This window comes from Alosa alosa, chromosome 11 (genome assembly GCF_017589495.1).
Source record: "Alosa alosa isolate M-15738 ecotype Scorff River chromosome 11, AALO_Geno_1.1, whole genome shotgun sequence".
Lineage (NCBI taxonomy): Eukaryota > Metazoa > Chordata > Actinopteri > Clupeiformes > Clupeidae > Alosa > Alosa alosa.
The window spans coordinates 15627470-15645518 of record NC_063199.1 but is presented as its reverse complement, the minus strand read 5'-3'; the positions used below and the strand labels follow the sequence as shown (position 1 = coordinate 15645518).

At 48.7% G+C, this 18049-nt stretch overlaps 1 protein-coding gene across 1 annotated transcript in view; it reads right to left on the bottom strand.

Annotated features, from left to right (window-relative positions):
• Nucleotides 1–18049, bottom strand: part of dennd4a (DENN/MADD domain containing 4A) — a 51322-nt gene that overhangs the window by 2529 nt on the left and 30744 nt on the right. The window contains 14 exon segments of the mRNA XM_048257230.1: nt 162–226; nt 655–826; nt 2141–2258; nt 2721–2939; nt 3914–4169; nt 4508–4683; nt 5243–5334; nt 6928–6986; nt 6988–7142; nt 7783–8765; nt 9435–9551; nt 11481–11603; nt 13687–13831; nt 16152–16280. Coding sequence (XP_048113187.1) covers nt 162–226; nt 655–826; nt 2141–2258; nt 2721–2939; nt 3914–4169; nt 4508–4683; nt 5243–5334; nt 6928–6986; nt 6988–7142; nt 7783–8765; nt 9435–9551; nt 11481–11603; nt 13687–13831; nt 16152–16280 — 2809 coding nt within the window.

Sequence of the window (18049 nt, the reverse complement as noted above, 5' to 3'; positions counted from 1 at the left end):
AGACTCCAAGGACTCACAGACAGAGAGAGATAAAGGTTTACTACCGATGTAGTAGCCACTCTGGTTTATATATTACATAAAAACTCGGACTGTCGGACTGTCAGACTGTCAGACGGGGAGACTCCAAGGTCTCTCAGAGGAAAAAAAGGCAATCAACCCACCAATGTTCACACTGTTCTTGCCCAAGGCCACCAGAGACAGGAAGAGAAGCTCTCTGTACAGACTCCTGGAAGAGAGCAGACAGATATAGAGAGAGAAAGAGAGATAGAGAGAGAGAGAAAGAAAGAGAGAGAGAGAGATGAGGTTAGACAGCCCTCACAAATGATCTGCTTATTCAGCAGTGGATGGTTTTATTTTCCAACGACAACAACAAAAGTGTAACAGAAGCTATTACCTACCCTAAGAGGACATGGCATGTACTTCATCAACATATATGTCCACTGTTCTACAGCTTGGCAGTTCAGTAATTTAACACTGTGATGCATTTGTGATGCATATTGTTATGGCATCTATGTGGGTGGCTGTTTCCAATGCACTGGCAAATCTTTCAATAACTATTACTATTTTCATGCCACCTAACTGAGTGTCCATGTTTATATGTCTATTCAGCTGGCATTTCTCTCTGTGCCCATGCCCGTGGTGTGTGGTGCCCACCTCTGTCTGGTGAAGCCCAGGCGGTCTCCGAGCTGCTGGAGGACCTGGCTCATGGGCTGGTAGACGTCGTTCCTCTTGATGCTCTTGACCACACTCTGCAGCAGTTCCAGGCTGACCGCCTGCTCAGGACTCTCCTCCTCCCACAACGGAGCCGGACCACACACACTCACACCTACACACACCAGACACAGAGAGAGAGAGAGAGAGAGAGAGAGAGAGAGAGAGACATACAGCAGACACAGGAGAGAGAGAGAGAGAGAGAGAGAGAGAGAGAGAGAGAGGGAGAGAGAGACAGAGAGAGAGAGAATGAGTACACAATGGTAGAAATAATTTGTTATTGTACAAAACTGTTTTGTTTTGTGCTTTGGCAACACTGTACCTACAGTCATGCTAATAAAGCAACATTTAATTGAATTGAGAAAGAGGGGGGAGAGAGAGAGGAAGAGAGGGAGAGAGAGAGGGTGGGGAGAAAGAGGGTGAGGAGAGGAGAGAGGAGGGAGGATAGGGGGTAGAGAGAGAGGGAGAGGAGGAGAGAAGAGGAAGGGAAAGGAGAGAGATAGAATGAGAAGCAAGAGCAAGAAAACGAGAGGAAAGCAAGAGTTAGGACAGGAGAGAAAAGGGAGGAATAGAGAAATATAGAAAGAGGCATACAGGGAAAGAGAATGAGAGTGTGAGAGAGAGAAAGAGATACGGAACAGAGCTCAGATCAGAGGGAATCCAAATATAGAACCTTCATATCACACTCATGCCCACAAAACATGCCCACACAAGCACTCACACACACAAGCACTCACACTGCTACACACACACACACACACACACACACACACACACACACACACACACACACACACACACACACACACACAAGCACTCACACTGCTACACACACACACACACACAAGCACTCACACTGCTACACACACACACACACACACACACAACAAGCCCTCTCACTGCTACACACACACAAAAGCACTCACACACACACACACTCACACTGCTACACACACACACACACACACTCACACTGCTACACACACACACACACACACACACACACACACACACACACACACACACACTCACACTGCACACACACACACACACACACACACACACACACACACACACACACACACACACACACACAAGCACTCACACATGCAAGCACTCACACTGCTACACACACACACACACACACACACACACACACACACACACACACACACACACACACACAAGCACTTACACACTGGTACACACACAAGCACTCACACACTGGTACACACACAAGCACTCACACACACAAGGACTCACACACACAAGCACTCACACACTGGTACACACACAAGCACTCACACACTGCTACACACACAAGCACTCACACACTGCTACACAGACAAGCACTCACACACTGGTACACACAAGCCCTCACACACTGGTACACACACACATACACACTCTGGAATAGCTGTTGACTTACAGTGTTTGTTCCAGAGCTTGTAGCAGGGCTGGATGGGGTCCTGGTGCAGTCTGGGATTGTCCCACAGAATCTGGACCAGAACGTTCTTACTCTCCTCTGAAGAACCGGTCTGTGAGCCCTGCAAACCAGTCAACAGAACCATCAACCATCAACGGAACCACCAGAAACAGATCAGAGTCGCCCGTTTCACCAGGTCCACACAACATTAAAGTGCATTCAGCCAGACACACCACTATGATGAGGATCTTTATCTATCTGTAGCTCTGAATACCTATCCTATTGTTCGGGCCAGGTCAACACGGTGCATCATCACTAGCTCTGGCATGTGATGTCCATGTCATGTGATGTCAATGTCATGTGATGTCCATGTCAGTTGAGTGTATGCTTGCATTCCTTTAGCAGCAACATGCATTCAAAATCACATAGAGATGAGTAAAGATGTACAGTTATGCTAGCATGTGTATTCCTTGGGCTTTGTACCCAGCTGAGCTACAGCAGCCCTTGTCCCAACACTAGCATGTGTTGTGATGTTGTCATGGCAACCGGGCAGTGTGATGAGGCAGACGGCGGGCCCACTCACCTGGTCGTCTTGGAGACAGTGCTGCGAGCTGAGGATGAGCGGGGGCAGGCAGCTGGGCAGGTCCAGCCGGCGGAAGAACCAGACAAGGTTCCAGAAGACGATGGGGTGGTGGTCGACCACGGCGGCCGAACAGAGCGCCTGGTCCCCCTCGTTCTCCAGCAGGGACTCCAGCTCCTTCCACAGCACCAGCGGACTCAGGTACGGCACGCACACACGCTCCTGGGGCACACAGGCACAGACAGCGTTAAGGTCAGATGAGCCCATCAAAAGCCTCCAACAGGGCACCAATAGGGCTCCAATATCGACTACTGAACAAGAGACCAAAACAACATGAGCTTCAACTACAAATGAGCACATCAAAAGCACCAGCAGTACCCTTATGGAGTCCAAATGACCAGTCCATCTGCAGTACCCTCATGGAGTCCAAATGACCAGTCCATCTGCAGTACCCTTATGGAATTCAAATGACCAGTCCATCTGCAGTAGCCTTATGGAGTCCAAATGACCAGTCCATCTGCAGTACTTATGGAGTCCAAATTACCAGTCCATCTGCAGTACTTATGGGGTCCAAAGGACCAGCCCATCTGCAGTAGCTTTATGGGCTCCAAATTAAGAGAAGCACACCATTGGTCAGGAGAAGATCAGCTCATCTGAGCCTTGACTGTGGGGCTGTGATCACTAATCTGTGTTATGCAGGCGAACAAGATCTGTTACATTTAATTCAGGACTATTTAATGAGAATCAATATCCAAAGCCAATAACAGAGAATTGAAGTCAAAGGCAATATACTGTGTGACCTGCACAATGAGAGCAATGGGGTGATGTATTATGTCTTTGGTGCACATAACAGTGTGCAGGTCAGACTGACCGCTGCTTATTGAGCCAAGAGAAATCGAACGTCTAAACAGGTCACTAGGCTTTATTACCTGCCCAAGGAAAACATGCAATGATGCATTATGTCTTTATCAGAGGCTAGTGCGTTGTGAATCAGGCTGACCGCTGCTGTTTTCAGTCAAGCTGGACCATCTGCTAAGGTCTCCGATGCTTTACAGAGCCTCACATACGGAGAGGTTTGGCTGACTGAGGCCATTTTAGTCAAACTGACTGGAGGTCACAATTCTATGTTTACTGTCCAGTGCACATACTGTATACACTATTACATGTTATCATGTATTATAATAACACTGACTAACCGCTGGAGATTTAGCCAAGCTGGCAGGAGCGGCAGCAGGTGTCACCGGCAGGTCCCTGTGCTGTGTGGGGCTCTGGGCATTGGATGTAACCGGCGGGTCCTTGTGCTGTGGGGGGCTCTGGTCACTGGCAGGGGCGTTGTCTGGGCTCTCAGGGCTCTGGTCACTGGCAGGGGCGTTGTCTGGGCTCTCGGTCTGGCCTGTGCTCTCAGGGCTCTGGTCACTGCAGGATGTGGCCACCTCTTGGGGGGAAGACCTGCTGATGTAAACCCAAGGAGATCAATGATGGGGAAATTAACAGTGTGTGTGTTTGTGTGTGTGTGTGTGTGTGTGTGTGTGTGTGTGTGTGTGTTTGTGTGTGTGTGTGCGCGCGCATGTGTGCATGCTGTCAGATACTTGATAGGGGTAACATCTGCATTTAGACATTTAGTGATCTCAATACCCCAGATGTGACATTTAATCTGCATTTGCATGTGTGTGTGTGTGTGTGTGTGACCATATTTGATATCTGATAGGAGTAACATAAGCACAGAAATGTAATGAATTAAATATTCCAGATGTGACATTTAATCTGCATTTGTGTGTGTGTGTGTGTACCTCTTCTGTGTGCGCAGGTCTCTGATCTCCACGTCCATGAGGGGCAGGAATGGAGACCCACAGAAGGGGCAGGTGCTGTTGAGGTTGGAGTCGTCCGCTGTCCAGCCCGCCATGATCTCCTCATCATACACCAGGCACTCACAGGTGTTACAGCGTGAGCAGCTGGACATCAGCACCTGAGACACACACACACATACACACACATGTTTACCCACACTTCACTTCCTGTAGGTACTTTCTAGAACCTTCCTTTCTATTCCACCTGAGATGGGACACACCACTATGATGAGGATCTTTATCTATCTGTAGCTGATAGATGAGATGGGATTTACAGTACGGGAGGCGATACTGAGGGGCAAGAAAGGTAACAGATATAGATTATAGATTATAAATACATAGAATATAAATAGAATTCTAAAATATGACAGCATGAGACATCTCTTTGAATCTCAAACATTAAATCTGCTAACAAATCCATTGAATTACAACTTCAGGTATTTAATGTAAATAAAAATGTTTTGAAAGAGCCCTCTAGCATGGCGCTTTCTCTGTCAGCTCAGCCGTGTGGAGGGGAGACACAGACACAGACACAGATACAGACACAGACAGGGACACAAACACAGACAGGGACACGGACACAGACACAGACGGTGGGCAGACACTGTCTATCTCGCCTTGGCGCTGCGCTGAGGAGAAGCGAGGCTGGCAGGGATGCGGGCGGGCACACAAACTCACCTCGATGGCGTAAGACAGGTGGGCAGCGGAGCGTCCGTTGTCCGGAGACGAGTCTGGAGTGTGTGCAGGTTTGGAGAGGGCGGCTGAAGAGCCTGTGGTGATGGAGGAGCAGACACAGCACTCAGAGAGGGAACAATGGCACACACACACACACACACACACACACACACACACACACACACACACACTGACACATACACAGAAATAGACACATCGACACTCACAATCAAAGAACAGGGGGCAAAAGCTCTGTCACTGTGTGCCTGTGTGTGTGTGTGTGTGTCCAGGTCATTAGAGATGCTAATGACTTTGAGATGCAGGAGCCCATGCTGCTGTTGTTGTAGCTCATTTTGCCCTAATGAAGGAAACAGGCCTGATGTCTGGATGAGAGTGTAAGAGTGTATGTGTGTGTGTGTGTGTGTGTGTGTGTGTGTGTGTGTGTGTGTGTGTGTGTGTGACGAATCTATGAGTGATTGCTGGAGCATTTCTGCTGGGGCACAGCCTGGCTGATTGAAGAGGATCCAATCAGAGGTGCTCTTCAGAGCCAGACACGCATGCACACACACACAGACAGACACACACACACACACACACACACACACACACACACACACACACACACTTTAGAGGACAGAGGGCTCTCTGGCGGTTGGCTGGCTGGCGTGGTTGAAAGAACTACAGCAGAGTGATGGGGTTTGGAATAAAACACCTCTACCCCCCTCCTCCCGTCACACACACACATCTCTTCACGGACAGACATGAAAGACTAGACGGACAGACAGCAGGCTGATGTCCCCCCGGGACCACCATAACACACACACACACACACTCACACACAGCCAGCACAGAGTTGCCATGTCTGATTTTAGTCTTTCTAGTGGTACTCAAGTAGACTGAACTCCAGTCAATTCAATTTCATTGGGGTTGTGGAACGGCGCTTTCAAGAGTGGGTACAAAGCACAAACTCAGTCTCAGTAGTCTGCCAGAGGAAAGCTGGCAAGGTCATGAGGGGAAAGAAAATGAACTCACTCAGGGGTTATGTCTGAGTATGTTTGATATAAAACCTTGAGTTAACTCACTCAAGGGTTATGTCTGAGTATGTTTGAGTGGACAGCACTGGGGTCAGTTCTGTCGAAATTTAATAAACGCAGAGGGATTTTACTGAGACAAATTCTACAGAAAAGGAATCGACACAAAGTCAGATGGATTCTGCTGAAAAAGAATTTCCGAAAATAGATTATGTCTAAGAATGTTTCCATCAAGACTGAATGTTCTGAGAATGGCTATACAGACAATTTTCTGAGGCAGATTCCATTTAGAGTTGTTTTATGCAGACTAATTTTTCTGAGAGTGATTCTGACAGTGGTTCCACTGAGTGCTTGTGAATGTGATGTGTGTGTGTGTGTGTGTGTGTGTGTGTGTGTGTGTGTGTGTGTGTGTGTTTTTTTTTGAGAGTGATTCTGACAGCGATTCCACTAAGTGCTTGTGAATGTGATGTGATTTGTGTGTGTGTGTGTGTGTGTGTCTCTGTGTGTGTGTGTTCTTCTGAGAGTGATTCTTCCAGTGATTCCACTGAGTGCTTGTGAATGTGATGTGTGTGTGTGTTTTTCTGAGAGTGATTCCACTAAGTGCTTGTAAATGTGATGTGTGTGTGTGTGTGTGTGTGTGTGTCTGGACAGTCGTACCATAGAGGGAGGACTGACGGAAGAGCCTAGGTGGCGCTGTGGGGCTCTCCTGGCTCAGGACTGGCAGGACTCCACCTGGGACAGGACAGAGCGCCGTCACGCTTGGCGACATTGAAACCGTCCGGGTCGACACACGAGTCACCGTCGAACAGCGAGAAGCACTCGGGGTCGCCTGAGCCCATGGAGGATATGCTGACGCGGTCCGAGTTGGCATCCTGGAGAGGACGTGCGTCAGCCATCATTATTTAATAAGACACAATGATTATCATTACTGTCCCTGTGGTCCATCTGTGAGGCATCAGGGGGACACACACCAGGTCTCGCTACCTCAGCCCCTGTCATGTTACATCCAACTGGACATCCCCAGTAGAGACTAAACAGGGAGTGGACAGAGGATGGGCCAGAGATACACAGACCCATCTCCAGCTTTTAGCGCTTGGCTCCGTTCCCTGCCTGACCTGATAATGACACACTAGACAAATGGACACCATGACTGGGCTATAAGTCACGTTAGATAAGGGAGTGGAGTGGACCACTTGATATCACAAAGATGATACAACATATCTGTATGACTGTATAATTAAATACAAATATGACACATCATTCAACATCATGTGCCAATACTTTGACAGGGTTTATAGAAACAAGCCTTAACTCTACCTCTATCCTTAATCTTTGTGTAAGAACAACATATCAGTGTGTGCTTTGTTGCACATGTCAAAACATTGCACATAGACGTTGCTATACTGTGTCAAGGTCAGTGTAAGAGTTTGTGTAAGGCTGAAGGAGTGTTTTCAAAAGGTCGTATTGAGATGAGTGTGTGTGTGTGTGTGTGTGTGTGTGTGTGTGTCTCACCTGCTGCAGGGAGGTCTGGGAGGAGAGGCGTGAGTAGAATCGGCTGGCTTTCTCGGCCACGCCCTTCCCCGCCGACAGGAAGCTGCTCTTGAAGACGTCGAGGGTGGGGGTGAAGAGCGAGTCCATGGAGAAGGAGGAGGGGGTGGGGGAGGGCGAGGAGGGTGAGATGAGGGAGGTGGGCCGCTCCTTCTGCCTGCGCGACCCCCCCTGGGGCAAAGACGGCGAGGAGAAGAGCCGGCTGCGCAGCTGGGGCAGGGGCAGGGGGGGCGACTGGGGCAGGGGGGGCTGCTCTGCTGCCCGGGGCTTTGATGCGCCCGATTGTCTGGGTGAGCTGCAAGGGGACGGAGCAGGGGTAAGGGTGCCCCGCTGGTCCAAATTGTGCGGGCGGTCACTGACGGGGCTGCTCAGGTTGTCCATGTGCAGTTTTATCTCCTCGGCCAGGTGTCGGCGAGTGGTGGGGGTGTCCGGCGCGTCCGCCTCGCCGTCTCTGTCTCCGTCGCCCGGCGTCTGTGCGCGTGTGGTCATGGGGGTGTGCGCGGGCGTTGGCGTGTGTGTCTCGGCGGCGAGCAGGGACAGCGGGTCGAAGCCGGCCTGAATGTCGATGCGCTTGACCGCGCTGCTGAGCCCCGCGCCCACACTGGCGCTCCTCTCGATTCCCGCGGCCGCTCTCCTCCGAGCCGACACCACGGTCACACCGGCGCTGCCCGTCTCCACGGCAACACCACAGCTCGCGCTGCACTCCACGGCGACTTTGGCAGCCACGTCTTCCTCCCGCTCCTCCTCCTCCTCAGCCTTCCTCTGGGCATCCTCAGAGGCCGGGGTGGCGGTCGGCGGGTTGGGGTGTGCCGGACGCTCTCCAAAAATGGCCAGGGAGTTGGGCCTCCGGCTCTTGGGCAGCGTTCCTGAGAGCGTCCCCCCGTCACCGCCACAGCTCTCTGCCGTGGGCGGCATTGCTGGCTCGGACCGGTGCCCAGACCCGGCGTCTGAGAATGATTAGGACCAGAGCGAGAAATTTCACAGTCAGTCACAGATTTCAGTTATTATTTTTCATTTCTATAATTTGTTTTTCTCTCTCCAACAAGAAATGATTCAGCACTGGTTAAAATAATAATATAACTAATACCTAACATAACAGTGCATAAAACATCCCTTTCACACACACCATTAGTCATAGCACCAGTGACCTTTACTAAGGCATGTCTGTGTTTTTTTAATCTACAGCGCAGATGTGACCTTAGAGATCTCTGACATAACTCAAAATGCTGTGTCTCACTATAAACCCTATGGGTCACTATAAACCCTATGGGTCTGGAGGCAGACAACAGTTGAGGAGGAGGAACACTGATAGTCTGTGAAATATATGAGATGATAACAGATCATGATGAATAGGAACTATATACTCTGTACATCACTTAGAGAACCTGTGGCATTTGGGAAAATGTATAGAATTTTTAATGCAGCACCGATATGACCTTTACAATCCAAAGAGGTGATTAGCGAGTGTTACTGCAAATCCTCTGGCTTATTAGGGCTTGCAATGCCATATGTGAACACATGGGGGCAGCATTGAGGCACTGAGGCAGTGGGCGGACTGACCGACTGCCTTCTCTTTCCAAAACATGTTTTGTCAGGAGAAGGGTGCGAAAACTCACAGGGGCGAGCGTCTCGCTCCGTCTCCTTCCCATTAGGACGGCAGAGCTGCTCCTCGGTTCCCACCAGTCGCACCTCCTCTTTGGATAAGGAGTCATAGCCTTGGTCTGACTGACCTCCTGCACACACACACACACACAAACACAGACACACACACACACACACACACACACACACACACACACACACACACATGGATGAAATTAGATCCAAATTTTACGTACACACACACACAGACACTTCCACAAATCCACACAGTGCAGCATCAGATTGGATACCAAAAACACCAAAAACAAAGACATGTGACAGTGTGAAACAATGTGCACATACCAAAAAACCACACACACACACACACACACACACACACACACACACACACACACACACACAAACTAGGACATAAAAAACACTGATACACAGGACGCTACATCAAGGGGAAAAGTGCTTTCTGTAACCTAATGATTTGGTCAGAAAATCAAATCAACAAACAAACAAACAAACAAACAAACAAACAAACAAACACACACACACACACACACACACACACACACATTCCTGAAGAAGGGGGCCAGTGAATGAGTACTGAGTAAGCACTGGGGCACGAAGATGACATGGCAGTCACGCACTGCCTCCAGAGGTGAGCTAAAATAACATCATTACTCATCCTTTCCTTCTCATTTCTCCCTCTCCGTCACCCTTTCCTTCTCTGTCTCTCTCATGTTTTCTCTTTTTCTTACTTCTTTCACTTCTTCTGTCTCTTTCTTGTTCACTTCATCTCTCTCTCTCTCTCTCTCTCTCTCTCTCTCTCTCTCTCTCTCGTACCCCTATGTGGGTGTGTTGTGCACTAGGCCTCTGAAGAATCCATATTTAAAGTGGAGGCTCTGCTCTGCTGCAGTAAGTGTGAGAGTGTCCTGTGCTGTGTGGCTCTGTGCTTCTTTAATCTGCACACATGGCTTCAGGAGCTCTAGAGCACATAACACATGACCCCCCTCTCTCTATTGCTCTGTTCTCTGTCTCTATCGCTCTGCATTTCATCACTCAAGACCTAGGAGCAATGCCATCCTCACTGATCCTCACTGTGTGTGTGTGTGTGTGTCTGTCTGTGTGTGTGTGTGTGTTTGTTTGTGAGTGTGTGTGTGTGTGTGTGTGTGTGTGTGTGTGTGTGTGTGTGTGTGTGTGTGTGTGTGTGTGTGTTTGTGAGTGTGTGTGTGTGTGTGTGTGTGTGTGTGTGTGTGTGTGTGTGTGTGTTTGTGAGTGTGTGTGTGTGTGTGTGTGTGTGTGTGTGTGTGTGTGTGTGTGTTTGTGAGTGTAGGAGGTTGTGTGGGTGTACAACTGCAGCAAAGTGAGTGTATCTACATGATTGTGTGTATGTATGGATGTGAGAGAGTATACGTGTGTGTGTTTGTCAGAATATAACTGATGTGGCATATGTATATGTGTGTGTGTGTTTGTGTGTCTGTGTGTGTATTTATACCGGTATGTGTGTGACAATAGGTGTGTGTGTGTGTGTGTGTGTGTGTGTGTGTGTGTGTGTGTGTGTGTTTCTGTGTGTGTGTGTGTGTGTGTGTGTGTGTGTGTGTGTGTGTGTGTGTGTGTGTGTGTGTGTGTGCATGTGTGAGTGTGTGTGTGTTAGTGTGTGTGTGTGTGTGTGTGTGTGTGTGTGTGTGTGTCTGTGTGTGTGTGTGTGTGTGTGTGTCAGGATTAATGAACAAAAAGAAAGTAAGAGTGAGAGCAGTGAGCAGTGAGCCTGTGAGCTCCATGCTCCTCTCCCATCATTATTAGAGCTCAGGAGCCTGCAGCCACTGAACCGCACCAACCCACTCCAGAGGAGGAGGAGAAACAGAGAGAGAGAGAGAGAAAGAGAGAGAGAGAGAGAGAGAGAGAGAGATGAAAGGACAGAGGAGAGTTGGGCGGATGAAAGACAAGAGAGATAGAAGGAGAGAGACGGAAGGGTGAGAGGGGCCAAAGCAGCTGTGTGAGGACGGCTGGGGAGATGGGGAAGTGTGTGTGTGTGTGTGTGTGTGTGTGTGTGTGTGTGTGTTTTGTACCTGTGCTTGATCTGTCGTCACCAGAGTCCATTTTGGCGAAGTCTGTGTCCAGTGAGGCGCGCTCGGCCGAGTCGTTAGCGCTGTCCACACTCCCGTGACTCAGGCTGTCCAGATCGCTGGCGTCTGTTCAGAGAACACGCATAGACACACACACACACACACACAGCTGGTCAGCGGGAGTTGCACCAAACACCCAGAACCAACAGAGCCCGGTCCAAACCAACCAACCCAACAGAGCCCGGTCCAACCTAACCAACCCAACAGAGCCCAGTCCAAACTAACGAACCCAACAGAGCCCAGTCCAACCTTACAAACCCAACAGAGCCCGGTCCAAACTAACAAACCCAACAGAGCCCGGTCCAACCTAACGAACCCAACAGAGCCCGGTCCAGATGCAGCTCAGCACAACACCCAGCGCCACACCACCGCAGTGGCCAACCCTGGAGGAGGGCCATGTTAGCTTTGCAGGCACCCCGCCTTCTTGTTTTGGCACCCCGCCTTCCTGTGATGGCGATGACAACTACAAAAAACAACCCCCACCACCACCTCTTGTTCCTGTGTCCAAGCCCGGAACACGTCCAACATTCCGTCTAGACAGCGAGAGGAGTGCGTGTTGGGCCGCTGGCTGGGGTGGGGTTGGAGTGCTGAGCCTCAAGCATACTGATTCAATTAGGCCCTGAACTCTCTCTCCTCTCCTCTCCTCTCCACTTCCTCTCTTTTTTCTCCTCTTCCTCTCATCTTCTCACCACCACTCTTCTCTCCACCTCTCCTCACTTGTCGTCTGCTCCCCTGTCCTCATGGCTCCTCTCCTCTCCTCCCCTGTCCACATCTCCCCTCCTCTCCTCTCCTGCCCTCTCCACTCCTCCCCCCCCTCCCTCCTCTCCTCCTCCAGTAATGCAGCAGTACCATGAGACAAGGAGGAGGTCACATCCGCACACACACTGTGACAGCTGGGGGAGGCTGCTATCTCCCCTGCTCTTAATTGGACCCATTAATTCTATGTCAGGGCGACAGCCACGGCCAATGTAGGCTACAGCCCCTAAGGTAATGGGTGTGTGGATGTAAGTGTGTCTAAACGTGTATGTGTGTGTGTGTGCGAGTGTGTATGCTTACATATGTGTGCGAGTGTGTGTCTATTTGCAAGTGTTTGCCTGTGTGTGTGTGTGTGTGTGTGTGTGTGTGTGTGTGTCTGTGCATGTGTGAGTGTATGTGTGTTTGTGCGTGTGTGTGTGTGTGTGTCTGTGCATGTGTGAGTGTATGTGTGTGAGTGTGTGTGTGTGTGTGTGTGTGTATAATGAGTCTACTGTATGTGTGCGTGTGTGTGTGCGTGTGTGTGTGAGTGTATGTGTGTGTGTGTGTGTGTGTGTGTGTGTGTCTGTGTGTGTGTGTGTGTGTGTGTGTGTGTGTGTGTGTAATGAGGGTTGTCTGGAGTGAGGTGTGTGAATTAAGGAGGGAAGGGAGGAGAGGAGGAGGACAGGGAGTCACATGTTCCTCTGGGAGAGCCCTCTCTGGCAGTCTGACCAAAAACTGTCAAAGCTGAGCTCATCTGACTGTCGGAGAAATGGCTATAGAGGACAGAGAGAGAGAGAGAGAGAGAAAGAGGGGGGGCACATTCTGATTCTGCTGTGAGCACTAACAGGACAGCCGCAGCCTTAGCGGCCAAAAGACCCCCCTCTCTTTTCCTCTCTTCTGCTCCCTCTCTTCTTCCCTCTTCTCCTCTCTTTTTCTCTCTTCTCCTCTCTTCTGCTCCCTCTCTTTTTCTCTCTTCTCCTCTCTTCTCCTCTCATCTCCTCTCTTCTGCCCTCTCTTCTCCTCTCTTCTCCTCTCTTCTCCTCTCTTCTCTTCTCACGTCACTATGCCTGTGCTATTCACTGAGGATGAATTATGAATTTGCTGCATGTTCCTTCTCTCAGTCTGTACTGGGCTATTTGAGGAGAATAGAGGGGCGCCCTCTAAAAGCAGCCAGTACCAGGACTGCGTCAGATGGAGTGGGGGGTGGGGGTAGAGAAGGATAGGACGGGGTGCAGAGTGGTGGTGTGTGTGTGGTTTGTATGGTGTGTGTGTGGTGTGTGTGGGGTTGTGAGGCAGGATAGGATGGGGTGCAGAGTGGTGGTGTGTATGTGGTGTGTGTGGGGTTGTCCGGCTGCACTAAGAAAAATGAGATGAGGAGGAGGTAGGTGTGTGTGTGTGTGGGGTTTGAGCTCACCTGAGAGGTGTGTCTCCCTGGAGACGGGCGCTTGCCTCCGCCACACCTGTTTGAACTGGACCACACCCCGCAGCACGTTTCGCAGCTTCCCCCACAGGAAGTAGCCCCCTCTAGTGGTGGAGGGCCACGTGCTCTCCAGGACCGCCTGTGGGAAGAAGGGAAAGAGAGAGAGAGAGAGAGAAAGAGAGAGAGAGAGAGAGAAGTTGAGGGATGGGGAGAAAGGATTAAAACACCTGCTCAGAAATCAAACCCTTACAAGACATAGTGCATTACAAAATCCAACAAAGACAATCTATCATATTTTCATATTAAAGAGAAAAAGATAAAATAGATAGAGTGACACACAGGTAAAGAGACAGAGATAGAGAAGGCCTGGAGAAGAAGCCAGAGAGAGAGAGAGAGAGAGAGAGAGAAAAGAAGAGATCCTCTGAGATTAGTTGAGTTAATTCTGTTGTGCGACCCACTCATTATCTCACATAGACTGCCTACCCTCTCAAGGACTCCCCGTAATTACCACCACCGAATTCAATCTAATCTCTGCTTGACATAGTGTGTGTGTGTGTGTGTGTGTGTGGGTGTGTGTGTGTGTGTGTGTGTGGGTGTGTGTGTGTGTGTATATATGTGTGTGTGTGTGTGTGTGTGTGTGTGTGTGTGTGTGTGTGTGTGTGTGTGTGTGTGTGTGCAGGCATGAGTGTCCCACTCAAAGAGATCATTCCAAGATATTTGGAAACTAATTACCGGACAGAATGAATTTCATCCTGAAACCATGGAAACCAATTACATCTGCTGTGCGTTGCATTGCAGCTTGATTACAGACTTTTGTGTCTCACTTCCATAATATACCACTTGCACATTTTCATAATATGACTCCAACAACACATAACTTCATGCCACTTAAATAATCAGTGCCCTGTCCAAACCCACAGGCTAATCCTGTGACACGGTTTGGTAGCCTGAGTTGATAAACTTTAACTCTACTCTAATAGAACAAGAAAAGAGTAGAAATACTGCAAAGTATTTAAACATACTAGAAATAGATTGACCCTGTTGTAGTAGCCATAGGTGTGTGTGTGTGTGTGTGTTTGTAGCACTGACCCTGTTGTAGTAGCCATAGGTGTGTGTGTGTGTGTGTAGCACTGACCCTGTTGTAGTAGCCATAGGTGTGTGTGTGTGTAGCACTGACCCTGTTGTAGTAGCCATAGGTGTGTGTGTTCGTAACACTGACCCTGTTGTAGTAGCCATAGGTGTGTGTGTGTGTGTGTGTGTAGCACTGACCCTGTTGTAGTAGCCATAGGTGTGTGTGTTCGTAACACTGACCCTGTTGTAGTAGCCATACAGTACTGTAGGTGTGTGTGTGTAGCACTGACCCTGTTGTAGTAGCCATACAGTACTGTAGGTGTGTGTGTGTGTAGCACTGACCCTGTTGTAGTAGCCATACGGTACTGTAGGTGTGTGTGTGTGTGTAGCACTGACCTTGTTGTAGTAGCCATAGGTGTGTGTGTTTTTAACACTGACCCTGTTGTAGTAGCCATAGGTGTGTGTGTGTGTGTGTGTAGCACTGACCCTGTTGTAGTAGCCATATATGTGTGTGTGTGTGTGTGTGTGTGTGTGTGTGTGTGTGTGTGTGTGTGTTTGTACTGACCCTGTTGTAGTAGCCATAGGTGTGTGTGTGTGTTTGTAGCACTGACCCTGTTGTAGTAGCCATATATGTGTGTGTGTGTGTGCAAGGTTTGTAGCACTGACCCTGTTGTAGTAGCCATAGGTGTGTGTGTGTGTGTGTAGCACTGACCCTGTTGTAGTAGCCATAGGTGTGTGTGTGTGTAGCACTGACCCTGTTGTAGTAGCCATAGGTGTGTGTGTTCGTAACACTGACCCTGTTGTAGTAGCCATAGGTGTGTGTGTGTGTGTGTGTGTGTAGCACTGACCCTGTTGTAGTAGCCATAGGTGTGTGTGTTCGTAACACTGACCCTGTTGTAGTAGCCATACAGCACTGTAGGTGTGTGTGTGTAGCACTGGCCCTGTTTGTAGTAGCCATACATTTTGTAGGTGTGTGTGTGTGTAGCACTGACCCTGTTGTAGTAGCCATACGGTACTGTAGGTGTGTGTGTGTGTAGCACTGACCTTGTTGTAGTAGCCATAGGTGTGTGTGTGTGTAACACTGACCCTGTTGTAGTAGCCATAGGTGTGTGTGTGTGTATAGCACTGACCCTGTTGTAGTAGCCATAGGTGTGTGTGTTTTTTAACACTGACCCCATTTGTAGTAGCCATAGGGTGTGTGTGTGTGTGTGTGTGCCACCGGACCCTGTTGTAGTAGCCATATATATGTGTGTGTGTGTGTGTGTGTGTGTGTGTGTGCGTGTGTGTGTTTGTACTGACCCTGTTGTAGTAGCCATAGGTGTGTGTGTGTTTGTAGCACTGACCCTGTTGTAGTAGCCATAGGTGTGTGTGTGTGTGTGTGTACTGACCCTGTTGTAGTAGCCATAGGTGATGGCATTGGGCTGGACTCCGGCCTTCTTCATCTCAAACAGGACGCGCACAGCCAGCACCGGCTGACCATACTGCCCACAGAGCTGCATCAGCACCCGGTAACACACCTACAGCAGTGTGGGAAACACACACACAGACACACACACACACACACACACACACACACACACACACACACACACACACACACACACACACACACACACACACATAAACAGACACAAACACACAGACATGGACACAGACACAACACATACACACACACACACACACACACACACACACACACACACACACACACACACACAAACAGACACACAGACATGGACACAGGCACATACAGGTAGGCACACACACACACACACACACACACACAGAGACACCATGATTAATCACTCACACTCTTTTATTTCAGGCTTTAGGCCATCTCTTAATCACTGCTCCATAACCTCTTTTCCCATCACTTCTCCTCTCTCTTCCCCTTGACTGCTGTATGCTCACTCCTCTCTAAGCACGTTAATGTTGATGGATCGCTCCTCTACAGTCACACACACTCTCTCTCTCTCTCTCTCTCTCTCTCTCTCTCTCTCTCTCTCTCTCTGTCTCTCTGTCTCTCACACACACACACACACACACACACACACACACACAGCTGAGCTGTACTGCTGCTGCCATTTGGGAATTCTCTGGTGGATTATTTTGTTGGGGGCTATATATATACAGCACTGTAAGTCACTTCAGATAAAAGCATCTGCTCAATATCTACATAGAAATACAATACGTTTCTATATAATGTATGTATGTGGATTGTATAATATACAATATCTGTAAAGTATACACATCCGTTCAACCCCAAGGGCCGAGGACCACCCCAGTGTGGCCCTGAGGAAGCCACTTAACACTAAGCTGCTCTACAGGACTGTTCCTGTGCCACTTAACACTAGGCTGCTCTGCATAGACCGTCCCTGTAGTTCATTTGAAGCCACTTAACACCAGGCTGCTCTGCAGGACTGCCCTTGTAGTTCATTTGAAGCCACTCTGAATGATAGTTGCAGCTAAATGACCAATAACATAATGGAACAACTTCCACCAAGCACCTTTGATCAGTAACAGATAGTGTCATTTAATGTATATGTGACTCCATGCAAATGTAATGTCATGTATATGACTCGATGTAAATGTATTTAATGTATATGACTCCATGCAAATGTAATGTCGTGTATATGACTCCATGTAAATGTATATGACTCCATGCAAATGTAATGTCGTGTATATGACTCCATGCAAATGTAATGTCGTGTATATGACTCCATGCAAATGTAATGTCGTGTATATGACTCCATGCAAATGTAATGTCGTGTATATGACTCCATGCAAATGTAATGTCGTGTATATGACTCCATGCAAATGTAATGTCGTGTATATGACTCCATGCAAATGTAATGTCGTGTATATGACTCCATGCAAATGTAATGTCGTGTATATGACTCCATGCAAATGTAATGTCGTGTATATGACTCCATGCAAATGTAATGTCGTGTATATGACTCCATGCAAATGTAATGTCGTGTATATGACTCCATGCAAATGTAATGTCGTGTATATGACTCCATGCAAATGTAATGTCGTGTATATGACTCCATGCAAATGTAATGTCGTGTATATGACTCCATGCAAATGTAATGTCGTGTATATGACTCCATGCAAATGTAATGTCGTGTATATGACTCCATGCAAATGTAATGTCGTGTATATGACTCCATGCAAATGTAATGTCGTGTATATGACTCCATGCAAATGTAATGTCGTGTATATGACTCCATGCAAATGTAATGTCGTGTATATGACTCCATGCAAATGTAATGTCGTGTATATG